This window comes from Prenolepis imparis, unplaced genomic scaffold, assembly GCF_030444845.1.
Source record: "Prenolepis imparis isolate NDT839.2.m4 unplaced genomic scaffold, iyPreImpa1.0 SCAF_5, whole genome shotgun sequence".
NCBI lineage: Eukaryota > Metazoa > Arthropoda > Insecta > Hymenoptera > Formicidae > Prenolepis > Prenolepis imparis.
In genome coordinates this window covers 11,132,918-11,151,235 of record NW_028141163.1, presented here as the reverse complement: position 1 = coordinate 11,151,235, position 18,318 = coordinate 11,132,918, and the positions used below count along the sequence as shown (strand labels likewise).

The 18,318-nt window shown below is 30.0% G+C and overlaps 4 protein-coding genes and 1 long non-coding RNA gene across 8 annotated transcripts in view; 4 read left to right on the top strand and 1 right to left on the bottom strand.

Annotated features, from left to right (window-relative positions):
• The window catches only part of LOC145936785 (uncharacterized), a 49,459-nt gene extending 37,840 nt beyond the window's left edge, over positions 1-11,619 (top strand). The window contains exons 1-3 of one of the 2 annotated variants that reach the window (XM_083039342.1): positions 8,137-8,321; positions 10,624-10,776; positions 11,401-11,619. In XM_083039342.1, the coding sequence (XP_082895468.1) occupies positions 10,660-10,776; positions 11,401-11,619 (336 nt within the window). In that variant the 5' untranslated portion in view covers positions 8,137-8,321; positions 10,624-10,659. Of the gene's footprint in view, positions 1-8,136; positions 8,322-10,623; positions 10,777-11,400 lie in introns of those variants that run through there. The other variant, XM_083039343.1, reaches the window with a different exon arrangement.
• Positions 436-13,159, bottom strand: LOC145936788 (uncharacterized). 2 transcript variants are annotated; one of them, XR_014425439.1, is made up of 7 exons: positions 13,128-13,159; positions 11,342-11,629; positions 10,671-10,809; positions 3,663-3,836; positions 3,019-3,231; positions 1,070-1,594; positions 436-470 (listed from the first exon to the last, which is right to left on the bottom strand). It is a non-coding gene; the product is annotated as an uncharacterized LOC145936788 (long non-coding RNA). The 2 variants fall into 2 exon arrangements; XR_014425440.1 differs by having other exon boundaries at positions 3,131-3,231.
• Positions 6,335-7,879, top strand: LOC145936787 (outer dynein arm-docking complex subunit 3-like). The gene is made up of 5 exons (XM_083039344.1): positions 6,335-6,674; positions 6,768-6,869; positions 6,936-7,121; positions 7,211-7,326; positions 7,519-7,879. Exons 1-5 carry the CDS (start codon positions 6,534-6,536, stop codon positions 7,877-7,879), a joined length of 906 nt encoding a protein of 301 aa, XP_082895470.1. The 5' UTR covers positions 6,335-6,533.
• A 258-nt stretch (positions 13,160-13,417) lies between the features above and the next one.
• Positions 13,418-18,095, top strand: LOC145936563 (ribosomal RNA small subunit methyltransferase NEP1). The gene is made up of 4 exons (XM_083038819.1): positions 13,418-13,616; positions 13,831-14,074; positions 14,801-15,009; positions 15,125-18,095. Exons 1-4 carry the CDS (start codon positions 13,470-13,472, stop codon positions 15,236-15,238), a joined length of 714 nt encoding a protein of 237 aa, XP_082894945.1. The 5' UTR covers positions 13,418-13,469; the 3' UTR covers positions 15,239-18,095.
• Positions 16,764-18,318, top strand: part of LOC145936559 (bromodomain-containing protein 3) — a 32,025-nt gene continuing 30,470 nt past the window's right edge. The window contains exon 1 of one of the 2 annotated variants that reach the window (XM_083038804.1): positions 16,764-16,784. The gene's annotated coding sequence lies outside the window, so the exon portion shown is untranslated. Of the gene's footprint in view, positions 16,785-17,009; positions 17,143-18,318 lie in introns of those variants that run through there. The other variant, XM_083038802.1, reaches the window with a different exon arrangement.

Sequence of the window (18,318 nt, the reverse complement as noted above, 5' to 3'; positions counted from 1 at the left end):
GGCGTGCTGCGTGAAGCTATTCGAAAATGCTCGGAGGGGGGGGGGGGAGATAAATTTTAATTCACGCGCGTCGCGCAAAAATTTCAATTAAATTAAACACACATATATATATAATTTATCTTGGTTCGTTTATTTCAAGATAATGAATTTGTGATAATATTCTGATTAATTTGAGACTTCAATTCTTTTAATGTGTAATAAGTATAAAAATAAAAAAAATGGTGAACTTAGATATCAAACAATTTGTAAGAATAAAAATAAGAATAAAAAGAATTTTAGATGCATCTATTATTGCAAATTATATAATAATTATCAGAGAAGAAAGATATTTTCCTAATACTTTTATTTTATATATACGTATTAAAATGTTTCTGATATAATTTTCACAAATACATTATCTTAAAATTTCTTACAATAATTCAACACTCACCAATTTGATGTGCAATAACAGAGTTGTAGACAATGTTGATCTGTAAAATACAAACATATAAATATTATATAAAACATATATCAAAATATTTAAATCATTTATAATATTTCAAATCATTTTTTTAAACATTAAAATTGATATAAGAATTTAAATATTAATTTTAATATTTTCAAAATTATGATATTAACCGCATAATTAACTTTTTTATTTGTACTTTAAGATATTAAAAAGCTATATAATTTGCAAAGAAATATTTTTTAAATAAAGATAGAAATGTTAATAAACATATTTAAATTAAAATATTTTACTATTTACTTTTACTATTAGATATTTTAATTAAAATTTTAATTGAATAGTAAAGGAATCTAGTTACGCATTACATAAATAATTGTATCCACTTATCTCTCAAATATAATACAACGTAGAAATTGTATTTTACACATATACAAATATTTATTATTAAAAATTATTATATTTATTATTAAATATTCCAAGTATTTAAAAATATTAAATCTAGGATATTTTACATTCATTATTATACAATGTAAAATGTGGATCATTACTCGAAAATAAATGGATAATCTCACAAATAACAAATAAAAAGTTAAATTAAATATATAAATTATAAATTCTATTTACCCTATCGTTGCTCCGCTGTTGCCCGATGCCTCCCCGGGCCTCCAAACCTCTCTGGCACTCACTCGCGAATACACGGTTAATTACGATTACACGGCACTCCCGATTTTAATCACACGCGACACGCACTTTATTACATCGCGACGAGACAATACGAAACGCTCGATGATCGAAATTTAAGTACGACGACACTACAAGTAATAAACGATATGTGCTTTCGTTAAGACGTAATTTCGATAAGCTTATAATGAATGAATCGCGCGTCTTACTAGCAATAATAATAAGAAATAATCGCGTGTAAACACTTGCACTCGTGTTACTTTCTTTCGTTCGCGACGAGCGGCGACGCCCGGGTTTTAACTATAACATTTTCGACGCGTTTCGGTAAAACGCGAGACTCGCGAGAGCTTATTCGCGCACGACCGATGCTCCAATGTTTTAGCGTCGCCGCTTTTTTCAAGGCCCACTTATCGGAGGACCTTATCGAACGACGATGATGCGACAGCTTCCCCCGCCACTCAGGAGTCCCTAAAAATAGAAATTTAGAAAATATGAAATTGACAGATTAAACTAAATTGTCTACAAGACAATTTATATTATGTATCTCTATGGAAAAATAACCGATTGCTGAACGGAAATAATGAATGCTTATCCTTAATGCTAACAACGGATCTCATTATATCTCACGTGAGAAATATTTTTGATTAATATCTTTTGATGCTTTCTTTCTACAATATTACCTTAATCGCGTGCGAACAGTCAGCCTTAATTAGAACGCAAACGAAAATAATTCAGAATTTTTATGTTTAGTTTCATATACTTGTGCGAGAATTCTAGAAAAATGAGAATCTGGAAAGCAACGCACTAATTTAAAAACGCAGAAATATTTCTGTGTGTCTTTGGAATTTCTCTGTTTTTTATTAATGTCTTCTCGTTGTAATATTCATTAAAATGCAAACCTCTGTATGTAAAATTTTCTTATATAAATAATTATAAATCTTTCCATTTTTTTTTTTTTTTTTTTTGCAAGACTAATGCAGTTCACAATTATAATACAAATTTGCATATGCGAATAATAAATAATAAATAATGCACCAAGAGATTAAACTTATCAAAATGTTATATTTATATAAAATTATATAGGGTGTAACAAAAATGTGCGTCGCTATTTCAAGAGTATTCTACTCATCGAAATGATCAAAAAAGTTTATATAAATGTGCAAAAATAATTTTTTTAATTGGCTCTTTCGCCGGGACACTTGACAAAAGTGCTTACAGACAATTTTTGGAATATAATTTACTCATTTTGCTTGATAATGAATTATTTTGAGATATGAGAATTATTTTCTACTGTATTTTGTACTGTAGTAGATTAGAAATAAAATACGCTTTATAATAATCTCAAGTTTTAATCCAAACATGACTTTAACGTAAAAATGCACTTTTGAACATATGTTTCATCTAACTTTTTTTATATGTGCTCATGAATAGAATACGAATTTATTTATTGTTAATTTATTATAATATTTTGAAGTAGCGGCCAATATTTTTGTTACACTCTGCATATAATTCCCTTACACTCGACGCATATTAAAGATTGTTAGTGCAGTAGTGAGACAAACACAAACTATGAAGACACAACACACATCAATTTAAGAATTTTAATCGTATCGATAGCGTCCGGTATTAATATCGAATATCTGTCGATATAATGCTGTAGAAAGCAATTTAGAAGAAAGTACTTTGGGCGTCGATATTCAACGAGTCGCGCACCGAGAGAAGCGTAGCGCGTTGATCATTAATTAAGACTCGGCCGCGCTTGATTGCGTGTAACGCGAAATTCATCGCAGCTTCGTAGCCTTAACCACTAAGCGGCTTAACGAATACAAATGCAGAATTATAATTCGGTGAACCCGGTCTTGGGAGACTGTTCCCGAGGAGAGGTGACGGACCTTTTTACGAATCGCCTTCTAGTCCTTTGTATCAGTAGCATGCGAGATGCACGCACGAAGCTGCAAACACGCGGCTTCCTATTAGCCTTATTAATGGTGCCATTAACTTTACCATCGAACTGTAAACATCTGCACCCGGCGACGATGTAGCACGACCACGATATAATTGTCTTGCGGACCACAATAGCTGATTGATGTCCAAGTGATAACATTCTGAAAACGAAATAAATAAAGATATTGAAATACTAACAACTATTAGAATATTATGTCTAAAATGTCTTTATCACAATAATCCAATATGAATTATAAAAAAATCGCTTGTACACATTTTTACATTTTACTTTCTTTTTTTTTTTTTTTACATACCGCGTGTAATTTTAGTGAATATATAAATTTAAGTATAATCTAATTGTCTATCAATATACATATAATAATATTTATGTCCACACACATATATATTTATAATTATTCCATATAGCATAGATTCTGTTTAAAAATTATCATAAAAGTATATTGATAATTCGAGATATATATTGTAATATATTGAAAAAAAAAAAAAAAATGTATATAGACATATATTTTATATATAATTAATAAAATTAAAGATATATCTATGTCTAAATATTCTAGTTTTCAATACATACCGAGAATACTTTCTGGAATATAAAACAAATATATTTTTAAAACATCTTCAGGGCGTCTGTAGTATATATCTCAGGAAACTGCAAACATCTACACCCGGCGACGACGATGTAGCGTGACCAAGATACAATTGTCTTGCGGACCACAATGGCTATTGACGTCCAACTGATAAGATTCTGAAAACGAAATAAATCAAGATATTGAAATAGCAACAACTATTAGAATACTGTGTTTAAAATGTCATTATCGTAATAATCCAAAATAAATTATAGAAAAACCGTTTGTACACATTTACATTTTTTTTTCTTTTTTTTACATACCGCATATAATTTTATGCGAATATATAAATTTGAAATAATCTAATTGTCTATTAATATATAATAATATTTATGTCCACACGTATATATTTATGATTATTCCATATAGTATAAATTCTGTTTGGAAATTGTCATAAAACTATATTGGGAGTTTTCGATAATTCGAGATATGTACTGCAATATACTGAGAGAAAAAAATTATATAAACATATATATTTTATATATAATTAATAAAACTGAATATATTTCTATGTCTAAATTTTCTAATTTTGAATACATTCGGAGAATACTTTCTGAAATATAAAAAAAAATATGTTTTTAAAATATCTTTTTCAGTGTGTCTATATCCTAGGTCCTAGGAAATAGAGATATAATTACATTGTAACGGAATGTAACACACACACACACACACACAGATAATATAATAGCTATATTATTTTATATACAACTTACAAATGTTAGTTGTAATTTTTAACTCATGACATGTAATATAACATGTTATATCGTTGTTACATCATAGTTATATCTCATATAAAGACTATAACAATTGATTCAATTGATAAAATAACAAAATAAATATTTAATTCATAAAATTCTCAGTTTTTTCTTTCTTATATTTTTTTATTAAACTGTATTATATATAAGCACGTTGCATACTGTCCATCTTCTTATACGATATACGACATGAAAACTAAAATCGTGTCGTCCGGACGACGAACATTATTAGGTCGATACAGTGTATGTTGCACGTGGGCACCCTTTTTCATTCGTGAAAACATGTCCAAACCTTTGGCGTCCAACGCCGAAAACAAACTAAATGAGCTTAATAAAAATATTGTCGAGATCAAGAAGAAAATCCAGTTATCAGGTAACAATTTAAAACATTCCTCGCTTATCTATTTCGCTTCTGACAATCCTCCACGAGTCAACACTGCAAGATTGCAACAAAGCTCCAGAGTAAAATCTTACGCTTATAGAGAATATTTCTCTCCCACTTCTACAGTATTTTGTTAATGACAAATACATTTTAATTAATTTAAAGTTAATATTTTTCACAATTTTTTCAAATTTTAAAACAAAAACAAAGAAAATCTACAGATTTTAAATAATTAAAAATTGAAAATAACAAACTTCAAAATAACAAAGATTCTTATTTAATTTTTAATTTTTATTATTAATTTTGAAAAAAGGAAATAAATAAGTAAATCATGCTCTTTAATTTAATAGTTAATTTAAAATAAACTTTAATCAATGTTTTGTGTCATGGATATATATTAATATTATATAACGTTTAAAATTAAAAAGTTACGCAACTGCAAATTGATTTCAAATTAATCAAAAAGTTTGTCATGGAAATTGAAGTTACTTTGTGACATAGCATAAATGACACCATGTAATTTAATATTCAGATATTTGTGACACATGAAGCAAGACGTGCCAAAAAGAGACAGCTCACTGACATTTTGAAGACAGAATCATGATTGTATTATACAATGATAAATATGAACAAGTCGAACTGGAAGAACCAGTATTTGAAGCAACACACAATCTCTCTTATATATAAAAATAACAACAAAAAAGTGAAATAAAAAGGGGAGCAAAATCTAGTAGGGTCAGATCGATTAGGTTGCGTGTTGTAAAATAAAATGGAATGTTTGCATCTTCATTGCATAATTATATATGTATATGTATATATTAGTCGAGGAAAATTTGCGAAAAATGTGCAGCACATGTTCTAATTTCACAGGAAATAATTTATGTCAAGACATTTATATTAATTCTCATTGAAAAAAATAGAATCTTGTATTTATAGATAAAAATTGTCGATGTTGGATTGTGTGTAATTATTTTTTTATGTACGCACAATTGCGCTTATATTGAAACATTTCGTTGAAATGACATTAATAATATTTAATTGAGATAAGTTTCCTTTGTATGGACACACAAAATCTAGATTCTAGATAATTAAGTTAATATATAATAGTAAATTAGTATATAATAATGTAAAAAATAATGAGATTTCTCTTATTTTAATTATTTTACTTATTTTCTTATTAAACATTTCTTATATTTATTATTACACAATTTCGTATATTTGGTATATACATATTCATATATATACATAATCATAAATGTACATACATATTCATATATATGTATACATATTCTGTATGCAGTAACATATAATTATAAAAAAAAATTATTGTACCTTGTCTAAATCCATTTATTAAATAAAAGTTTTTAGACACATATATACCTTTGCACAATCTTTAAATTTTCAATTTTTTTGCACAAAAAGTATAATAAACAACATGATCATAATATTTTTCTTGTTCTCAGAGGGTCAAAGAAAAGCTAACTTTGAAGAATATGATGCAAAGAAACTGGAAAATGCTCAAAAAATTATTGATCTCAAGAAGAAAAACAAGGAACTTTATGTGAAATATGCGGGAACAAAAACTGTAAGATGGATTACAAGAAAAGAAATCAAATAACACTGAGCATATATATTATATTAGCACGAACTAATGTTAAATTTTTCAGAATAAAGAGGCGATGGAACGGGCAGCTCTGCTGAACCGTGATTTTATAGCTTGTATGAAGAAATGCAGTTTGGAGGAGATTATTGCTACTGCATGTGAGAATAATATGCGTCTAAGAAAAAAGCTAGATTTAATTAAGTACGAGAAAGAAAAGGTAAGAGTTTGATCTCAAGAAAAAAATTCAAAATATTGTCGAACGTAGAGCGAAAATGATTATGTTAAATGTCTCAACATCTGCATTCTATAGCAACAACACACCTTAAATGTTTTACAAACAGAAAGCAAGGAATTGGAGCGTAGACGCGGTCATTGCGTGTTGAAGAGGAAGGCTGAAAATTCTATGAAAAGGGTAAAAGTAAATTCAAATTGTCGAAATATACTTGTAATAAATGACTCTTGTAAATGCAATCCGCAGAAAATCGAGAGTTTGGAAGTTAGATTGGAGCATATCCGAATGATGCAAATTAAAGCAAATATCTCGCGCATGAAATATCGCTCTATTTCCTCGGAATTAAAAGAGAAATCGGTCTTTTACGCCTCATCTTTGAAAGACTTAGAAGACGGTATAAGACAGCAAGAGAACGAGATCAAACGTTTACAGGCAAAATCATAAGGAGATTTAGTAGTGATGAGATAAGAATAGTAGAAACCCTTTGATGTTCCGCTTAAATATCACTATTGATATTGCAGGGAGTAAAGGAAGAAGCTATAGAATTAAGAGATACTACTCAAGAAACCCTGGTGAAAGAAGAAATCGAGGAGACAAATTCCAGCAAAAAACGCGATTTCATCATCAAAGAATACAGGTATATAACGGAAGCTTTATATTTCGAAAAGTATCCTTTTCGCCATTATTACAGTTGCATTTTCTAACGATTCTGGTATTAATGATAGGCCTGTTTATTGATAATGTAGCTCTTACAAAATTGTCTAGGACTATCATCGCGAATATAGTTTAATTAAATATAACTTAATGCTTAAAACTTTTGCTCTATCAGACAGCGGGTGTCGGAGAGAAAAATGGAATTGGAACGTTTGGAACGCATGATATTTCATACTCGTCCACGGGATGATTTCGAAACACGTGGGAAAAATCGCATACAGGCACAACAAGACATTATCAAGGACGAGCTGACGCGGCTGGAGGAAACGTTCGCCAAACTGCGGAATGCTACCGGAGTGTCCAGGTCAGAGGAAGTTCTGAACCGGTTTCTGGGTCAGCAGGCGACCAAGGAGAGTCTACAGAAAATGCGAGCGGCAACGGAGCAAGAGAAGGTGATGCTTGAAAAGAAGAGGCAGGAGCTCAGCACCGAGATAGAAACAAGAAAATTTTCGGAAACGAAAAGCGCCGAACAGTGAGTTCAGCTTAGAGCAAAAAAAATAGAGCTCATTAAAAAACTTATTATTATATGCATCATAAGTATATAATATATAATAAACAATTGAAATGCTTAAAATCACATTAAATCAAGTCTACAATTTAAAATCCATTTTAAATTTAAATTCAAGATATTAAGATTGTTTTAAAATCGCTTGTTTTAAAATTCATCAAATTCATTTCTAAATTTTGGCTCCACATTTTATAATGCCAATTGATATAAAATCAATTTTTAAAAATATGAATGCCTCAATTTAAACACATTAAATATTTTATAGAAATGCAGAGATAGTGGCAAAACTCAACTCTCAAATTGACGAACAGCAATGTCGTAGAGAGAGAGCCGAGATTGCAAGTCGACGAGTTCGGGAACTCCTCAACGATATAACTAGTACGCTGTATAAATTGTATGAAAAGTTTCAGGTGAGAAGTATCAATTATAAGCCTACACAGAGAGAATTTTCTCTTAGAATTTACCCTGAAAATCATGGTAATCGTGGGACAATATATTAATCAGAAAAAATATATTAATCAGAAAAATTCTCATAAAATTCTTTCCATACCATATTGTCCCACGATTACTATGATTTTCAGGATAAATTCTAAGAGAAAATTCTCCTCTCTGTGTATGAATGACAAAGTCTCGAACTAATCTGCTGGCTTCAAATGGATTCCAATTATGTGTTTAGAAAAAAGACATTCACCGATGTACAAGTCACAAAAAGTAGACATTCCTAATTTTTCAAGTAAGTTAGTATTATAAATTTTTTAATAATAATTTGTTGTTCATAATAAAATGTAATCAAATAAAATAGAAGTATATAATAATTTCTATATATATATATATATATATATATATATATAAAATTATAATAGAAGAAGTCTCGTCTTTCTCCGATTATCGCATAAAGTTTCGAGCGTTTCTGATATGATCTTGTAAGTTCAAAAATTCGTTCACAGTTCTGAAAGAACAGAGATAAACAAATGGATTGGAACACATTTGAAAATCCACGCGTTAATTGGCTAGTAAAATAAAATAAAAGTAACAAAAAAGAGTGACAAAAAAAAGTATTGATCAAATGGCAGATTGTTAAAACAGAAGGATCTTAATTAGCGCTTTTCCTCTTATGTGATGTATTCGAAACGTGTCGCCGCGAATTATCACGTGCGAAGGAATAAAGCCCCCGTAATGTCGGAATGGAAATACCGTGTAAATGCCTAATTGAATTAGTAAAACCGCCTTTAATGGAACGTCTGCCACGTCATGCAAACAGCTTCGACTATTTTAGCGTTCTTGGAAACTTAACATCCCCCCAGCATCACGTATCGTCGATGAATTTTCCTGAATAGCCCGCGTTTCTATAATTCTCACCTCGAGCGGCAATGCCTTTCCGCGCATTAACACCTCGATATTCGATCGAAAATAAACACTTTCTCGAACGCGAAGGGAACCGCGTGAAAAATCAGTATTGATTCTATCGGGAACTAGATATGTGAAATCTATCATTGTTAATTTCTAAGAAAAATTCTTCGGAATCTTTCGGACACGCTCGTGTTAAGAGTGCCTCTTTAAACATTTTTATGGTGAAAATTCAATTCTATTCAAGAACAGATCTAGTAAAATTTACATATCAATGTATCTTAATTATCTTGTTTTCAAAGAGTAATTCCTTTCAAAAATATATATGGTTTCCATTTACGTATTGCATAAGAAAGATTATTAAATTTAAATTTAATAAATTTTTCATATTAAAAATTAAATTTTTTTTTATTCTATAAAATTTCAAATATTGTTGTTTTGTCAGTGCTTTCATTAATTTTTCTGTGCAATGTAAAAAAAGTATCACATTTAACTTTTAACTATATCTTTAGAAGATATAAATAAAAAAATCTTTATATAGAACAAATAAGTGTTTATATATATCGATTATTTCACAGAAATTAGTATCTTGTAGGGATGCAATTATAATATAACTTACTTGATTATACATATATAAAAGAAGAAAAAAAGAGCATTGATAAAAGACGACTTATAGATGCAAGCTTCATCTTTGCATTTCCATTTTTCACTGTTATAACAGATTCTTTGAAATAGAGCTATTTAATATGGCACACTGAAAAAAAATTGTTAACTTGATTAAATCATTCAACTTAATTACTATTTTGTTAATTGAACATATAAAAATAATTATAAGATATTAAATCTAACAAAACTTGTATTTGACTTAAATACTAATATATGTTCAATTAACAAAATAGTAATTTAGTTGAATGGTTTAATCAGGTTAACAATTTTTTTTTCAGTATGCCATATCAAATAGCTATATTTCAAAGAATCTGTTACAATAGTGGAAAATGGAAACGCAAAGATGAAGCTTGAATCTATAAGTCTATTATCAATGTTCCTTTTTCTTCTTTTATATATAATCAAACAAGTTATATTATAATTGTATCCCTACAAGATACTAATTTCTGTAAAATAATCAATTTATGAAAATATTTTTACTTTTTCTATAAAGATTTTTTTATTTATATCTTCTATAAAGATATAATTAAAAGTTAAATGTGATACTTTTTTTACATTGCATACAAAAATTAATGAAAGCACTGACAAAACAAAAACAATATCTGAAATATTATAGAATAAAGAATAAATATATGAAAAATTGAAAAAAAAATATATATAAATATATATATTAACATTTGTAATAATACTTATTTCTAGCATGCAACAGATACTCCTCTACTTGAAAATATTAAAATGGATGATACCTTGGCAATTATCGAATTATTGAACGATAAGGTCAAACATGGACTTGATGTTTTAAGCGGATCTGACAAATATCTTGAAACGATGGATGATGCGTTACTGGAGAAGGTTAGTTTTAATTATATCCCATTGAAGAAGTTCCTGAAATAAGATCATAAAAGATATAGTTGCTTTAATTTAAAGATAATGTGACAATTATATTAAAAAATACTATATCATATATAATAAAAGAGAAATAATGTTTTATAAAATATTATATTTATAATACTTTATATCTATATCTTATATTTTATTATATCCATATTTTATATTTTATTATATCTAAATTTTATCACATCTTATATTCCTACTCTTTAGGATGAAAAAAGTAACAATTATCTTCATTCTCTACTTAAATGCTTATAAGTTGTCCATTATTGGTATTGTTATTAAATTAATATTTTGCATTTAATGAGACAATCATATTTATTTCTACTAATAACAAGAATCTTCAGATAACTCTTTTGAAACTAACCAAACAAAATTCTAAACAATCTGTTCTCTATTTTCTGTATATTCTGCTATGTTTTCTGATAATGTTTTCTATAAATATTTCATCTGTTATATTGCTCAAAAAAGATTATTTGAACTTGTAGCTGTTTATTTCGATAATTAATAATTTATGTATACGAACATTCACAACGGATTCCTAAATTGACACGATCGGCCATAAATAACGCCTTTGTCTTTTAGTTGGAAACAATGTCGGTGGCTACGACTTCGGCAGAAGGTAGAACAATGCGCGTAAATAGTGGCGGACCATTGTTTCCACAATTTCCATCCTGCGCGATTCCGGCTGTTCCTCTTTCAGAAGACGAAGAGGAAGTCCCATCCCGAAACGTTTTAAAAAGACAAGCGCAATTGCTCGTTGATACAAAGAGTCGTCGCAAAGGATTTGCTTTCAGAAGATAAATTGCTCGAGCTGTAAAAACGATTAAAACTAACAAAATTCTGTTGTTTATATATATAAAATAAAATATATAATAAGATAAATTACAAGATCTAAGATTTAGTTTCCTTTTAGTTTATATTCTGATTTTTTCACATTATTGATAACTGTTCCCTCTATAGTTAATAATGTATAGATTATTTTTTAAATTTATATTTAATGCAATATTGTTGACTAAAACTATGAATATAGTTTTATATATTTAATTTATGCATCTATAAAATATTTTTGTCTCTTTTTACACTCTGTATATCTGTATAACATCGGGCTCGAAACAAACATAAAAAATAATTGTGCACAGAACGTGTTACAAATGAACTTAACCTAATTTGGACATGAACCTAAAAATTGCAAATAGAATATATTAATTAGAATTTAATTATTTTAATAATAAATATAGTTAGTATTAACTTTTATGATAGAGAAATAGAGTAATAGTTTTTATTCAATTAATTTCTAATATGTGCAAAATTAGGAGAGAAATTTAATAATATTAAATATAAAAATTCCTTTGCAAGCTCTCAAAAAACCTCGACAAAAAAACAGTTAATCATTTACCTCAAGATAATTCAGATATAGAATTAATAGTATATCGATTAAATAAAACAAATCAACTATTAATTCATACTAGATTTAGAAAATCTAAGAAGATAAAAGGCCAGATTTACCAACGTCGGTTAATCAACTTGAACCTCCGTTCGGAAACTTCACCCGAGTGCATTCTCTCTCTTTCTATATCACTGAGAGAGAAATGATATAGAAAGAGAGGGAATGCACTCGGGTGACGTTTCCGAACGCAGCCCCGGTTAATATATCTTTCTCTCTTTTTCGAAGAGAGAGAACGTATCTGAAAAGAGACAAAGATATTAACCGGTGATTGAAGTTAGCCGACGTTGGTGAAGCTGGCCCGAAGACTCACTGACTCTTTTAAAATGTTATCAAGAAAAAGAATAACATTCAAAATAAACACTGGAAGAAATAAATACATTAATTAATAAAGATATATATGCGCAGTAACATTGAAAAATATTGTATCTCAATTGTAAATTTCCATTGCAAAATACTATTACAAATTTTATGGCAAAATAATTCTGAAATAATAAAATATAAAAATAAAATGATTAAAGGCCCGATTGCACCAACATTATTTTAGCTTTAAGTGAGACTTAAATATCTATCTTTATCTTTTTTTTCTAAATAAATAAAGACAAACATATATTTAAGTCTCGCTTAAAACCAAATTGACGTTGGTGCAATCGGGCCTAAATAATTCTGAAGATGTAACTGAGAAATTATTCGCGAATTACTTTATTTGGTTAGAATATGCAAATCTCTTGAGTTTAGTAAACATATCTAACAAAATCAATCTCTTATCTTCCGATTGTATTTTGGGCACTAGTTTGATGTATGTATATGTAGAAATAACTTTTTTTTATTGAAATTAAATATAAGAAATCGTTTCTATACTTACTACGCTTACCTACTTTCAGAGCTGGCTTCGCCATCTTGTGAAGACATGACGTAGCATCTGCATCAAAGATGGTGAAGTCTACGGTAATGCCATCATACTTTTAGAATTGAAAAACTTCCAACAGTTGGTAAAATCATTTGCACGTTTATGTCGCGCTAGAGTCCCTAGTCTTCTAGGGACTTTATGTCGCGCTTATTTAGAGTTGAGTCCCTAGAACATAGAGTCCCTAGGGAATCTAGAATTGAGTGAATTGAGGAATCTATGTTTACTCTCTAGTTTACGAAATAATCTATGGTTTTAAAAATCCGATCTATCGCGCGTGCATCATTTGTATATATTTGAATGAAAATGGGGTTCAAAAGAAAGAAACGAGATGAGAATGATTATGAATACGATCCCGCTCCTAAGCATTTACAAATAAGTCATATCAAGAATCAAGAAAAGCGTCTTATTGTAATATTGGAGAATGCTCAATTAGAATCTGTGAAGGTAAGGTTATGGACTTGTCTTTCTTGTATCTATAAATATTTACAACTTCAGAAATAAATATTTCTCTTATTATTATTAGTTATTTCTTTGCATTCATGAATTTAACTTTGTTGCATGCAATTATCGTCAGTTTATTACATTCGTATAAATTTTTATACTTGCAAGCTTATATAAGTAAATGCAAATTAATTTATCATGTTTACGTTTCTTTCAGATTGGAAACAGTTTTGAATTATTAAATTGTGATGATCATATAAGTATTTTAAAGAAACACAATCGTGATCCAGGCACATGCAGACCAGATATTGTTCACCAATGTCTATTAATGTTGATGGACAGTCCATTAAATAGAGCTGGATTATTGCAAGTCTATATTCATACAGAAAAAAATGTACTGATAGAAATTAATCCACAGACCAGGATACCAAGAACATTTAAACGTTTTGCTGGATTGATGGGTAAGGATCGACAATCTGTATTTGTCTCGATTATACACAATGCATCTACAAGGTTTTAGGATTAATTAAACATAATAAATCTCAAAAAAATACTGTAATTGCTGTCTAATCTTGAACATAATCTCCTCCTAGTGCTATATATCTTACAGCTTCTGGATGCCTCTGTGGAATTCTTATGTTGAAATGTTATAATTCACTCATCACTTTAACCGAGTTTTTTTGGCTGAGATGGAATCAAAATGACAACTCTTTAAATTGTGATTTCACTTGCGGGGACAAAAAATAATCGAGTGCTAAATCTAGTAAATAAGGGAAGTGGATAAGAACAATAAAATATGTTTTTTTACAAGAAATTATACAACAACTTGTCACAATTCGACTATTGTCAGGCAGTCCCTTATTTGCCAGATTTGAGCATCAGCTGATTATTTTTTATTTTTCTAAAATGAAATCTGAATGAAAGGGCCATATTGATTTCATCTTAGTCAGAAAAACGTGACAAATGAATTATATAGCATTCCAACTACAAGAATCCTCGGAGGCATTCACAGAAGCTGTACGCTCATGCCAATCAATGTACTAGAAAGAGATTATGTTGAAGATTAGACAAAAATTACGGCACTTTTTTGAGATTTATTATTTTTAATTAACATAATTCTAAAACTTTAGAATATGTTTAATTAGTAAATTCATATTCAAATTAATATAGTAAATATTATATTGCAGTGCAATTATTGCACAAATATGGTGTTAGAGCATCTGATGGACCAATGAAACTCCTTAAAGTAATAAAGAATCCTATATCGGACCACTTGCCAGTAGGTTGCCATAAGATGTTGATGTCATTCAGCGCAAACAAAATATTAAATCCACGGGACTTTGTACCTTCTGAAGATCCAATTGCTATTGTAGTTGGAGCTATGGCACATGGCCAAGTAAATTCTTATATTATATTAAATAATATTGCTATTACATAAAAGCTATTGTGGGTACTTAATATATTTATATATTTACTTTTATTTATTTATATTTTATATATACTTTTTTTAGGTTAAAGCGGATTATACAGAGGATACCATTTCGATCAGCAACTATCCTCTCTCAGGTGCTGTTACGTGTAGCAAATTATGTACAGCATTTGAAGAAGTTTGGGGAATTGTCTAATAAAAACGGATTATACAGAGGATATCATTTCGATCAACAACTATCCTCTCTCAGGTACTGTTATGTAGCAAATTATGTACAGCATTTGAAGAAGTTTGGCGAATTGTTTAATAAAAAGCTCTTTTTCTGTAAAATCAAGTTTTATATAAAACGTTAAAATTTTATAAAATTTATTGGCTTTTTATAAAGGGCTGAGCTTTTTGTAAAAGAAAAAAAAACTGAATTTTCCAAAAATATGACATATATAAATCAGCTATTTCATTTTAACATTTTTAAGATCTTTCTCTAAAAATTAAATCAATGTCATGTTAAACTAGTAAAAATTTATTTAAATATATTTTTATTTATTTTTACTCACGACATTGTTATTCACTTGTGCAATTATTCAGATTAGTTATATATAATCATATATTGATAATCTTATTTCAAAATTTTCTAATGACGTCATTAAAAATCAATTAAAACTTTTAAAATTAATAATAGAAAAAAATTTTTTATTTGTGACAATTTGTCATACATTCTTGTTTTCTTTGAATCTGCTATTTAAATTATTTGAAAAATTTCTTTTATCTGATATTACAAATAAGATAAAAACTTTCACTTTTGTGCTAGTCTTTTCTTGAAAAAAATTCTACAAGTTTTACTTTAGACTTTAGACAGATAGAGTAATGAAAACCGTTATTTCTATTGGCTGCATTGTGAACATGTTTTTTGTTTTCTTTGAATCTGCTGTTTAAATTATTTGAAAAATTTCTTTTACCTGGTACTACAAAGAAAAACTTTACAGTCGTTCCTTTGAAAAAAAGTACAAAGGTTTTAGTTTAAGAGGGCAAGATAATAAAACCGTTTCTACTGGCTGCATTGTGAACACGATGACACTAGAAATTTGCAATTAATATAAAAGAATTTTTTACTTGTAACAATTTATACGTTTTTATTTTCTTTGAATCGGCAATCAAAATTATTTGGATTTTTTTTTTACATAATACTGCAAATAAGATCAAAACTTTTATTCGTAATCATTAATTTTTCCTCGAAAAATCTGAGTTTTATATTACATGTGAGAAAATAATGAAAACCTATTATTTCTACATGAATTCTATATGATTATTATTTCTATCTGACTGTATTATAATATAATTTTTTATTCGTACGACAAATTGGTGAAAATTATTTGGAAAACTTCTTTTAATTTCATAATTTTTTATCTCTTTCTTCTCTGCCATAATACTATACAAATAAAAGATAAGATCGAAACTTTCACTCGTTATCGTGTTGTATGTCGTATTTCTTCGAAAAGTCTCAAGGTTTTACGACCAGACGCAGGTAGGAGAATGAAAACCTATTGTTATACGTCTATTGACGAATCGTAAACGCAGTGACTCATCAATATTTCAAAGCTCTTGGACGATTGGAGAAGACTTCAAGTATAATTGACACAAGCCAATCGTCGTTCAGAACGGACAGGTTAAAATACAGCCGGAAACCGGGAAACGCGCAGAGTTCGACAGAGTTCGACGCTTCCATCGCGTGTGTACGCATCGTAGTACGTATTTCTTTTTTGACTTTCGTATTTCATTGCGTCATCGAAGCGCACGAGTGGATTTTATCAATCATCGAGTATCCGCTGAATTGTACAGAGAGGCGTCCCCCCCCTCTCTCTCTCTCGCGAGAAGCCGCCGTATCCGAGATACGAAACGACCTCGCTGCGTATCGCGATTACGTAGTGCGAATCAAGATCGTCCGAGAGTGTAAGAGATGTGATCGAGAGTACGAGTGAATATCCCAAGCGTGCAAGAGTCGCCATTTTGTGTGCACACGTGAAGAGACGCGACGTCGCGTCCGACACGTGTCAGCTGATTCATCGAAAGATCTGTGAAACGGACTGAAGACCGAAGGATGATGTTAGTGGAAGACTTTCACAGAGCTATTGGCTATTTTTTATTTCTCATTAAGCATGCTTCACAGTTAATATGAGCCACGTTTCGACGTCTCGTTTGACTTTCGTAGTGGCCTGTGTCACGAGTCCACGATATCTGCCGATGCCGATGAGTGACAAGAGACGAGAGTCACGCGTGTGTGACATTTTAGCGAGAGCAAATCCCTAAAACCGCATTCCAAGCGCGATATTAACCGCGACACGAGGTTATGTACGACGTCGACGTTCACCACGTTCCCCCGGCGTCTCTCGACGGCGCGACGGACACGAGGTAAAGGTCAAGCGTCTACGTGTCGCCATATTGATTGTGCGTTCGTTAACGCAACGCGACGTCGCGACAACATCGATGACGACGTACACGTCATTGAATCGCGCGGAAATACAGCCACGTGCTCGTCGACCTTTTTTCTCCCATCGTTTGTATATTTATTTACGACGGGTTTGCCGCGAGCAAGGAAGCTCGTTTATTCGGAAACACGATCGGTGGTACCTTTATTAAGGTCGGTAATTATGGATTTTGCGCCTCGTCGTGCTGCTTTTACCCATCATGCGTCGCGTGGCAACGGCAGAATCGTGGAATCGGACCGTTACTCGAGACGCTGCGATTCATATACATACACATCTGCATATATAAAACTTGCAAGGTTAGATTTCACATTTCAGCAAATTGATGCACCGGGCGCGCGCTCTTTTTCTATGCGTGATAAGAGTATCTCCGATTGATTAGACTAATCACTTGGCATTTTATTGTTGGAAACGATCGATTTTTTTTATATTGTACCCGTCGCGAAAAGTGCATTATGGGTGAACAGGAAACGATGGAAATTAACCATTAATTTTCGGATTGGTTAATGCAAGTGTAAACACATATATATACATACCCTACACTATATTGCAAATAAAGATTTATGAGTAATACATGCATATATTTCTACCGTGTCTGTATATTTACTATATATATCGAATATTATATAATAAGTAATTTATATATTTTTAATTTTCAAGACTGATTTACATCTCTCATAAGATATATTATTTATTACTTGCATCTAGTGTGTGAATAAGTTTCTAGAATATATTGATTACGTTAGACTTATGTAGTCTTGTTAGAAGGAAACTTTCTTTGATGAATTTTATTTTC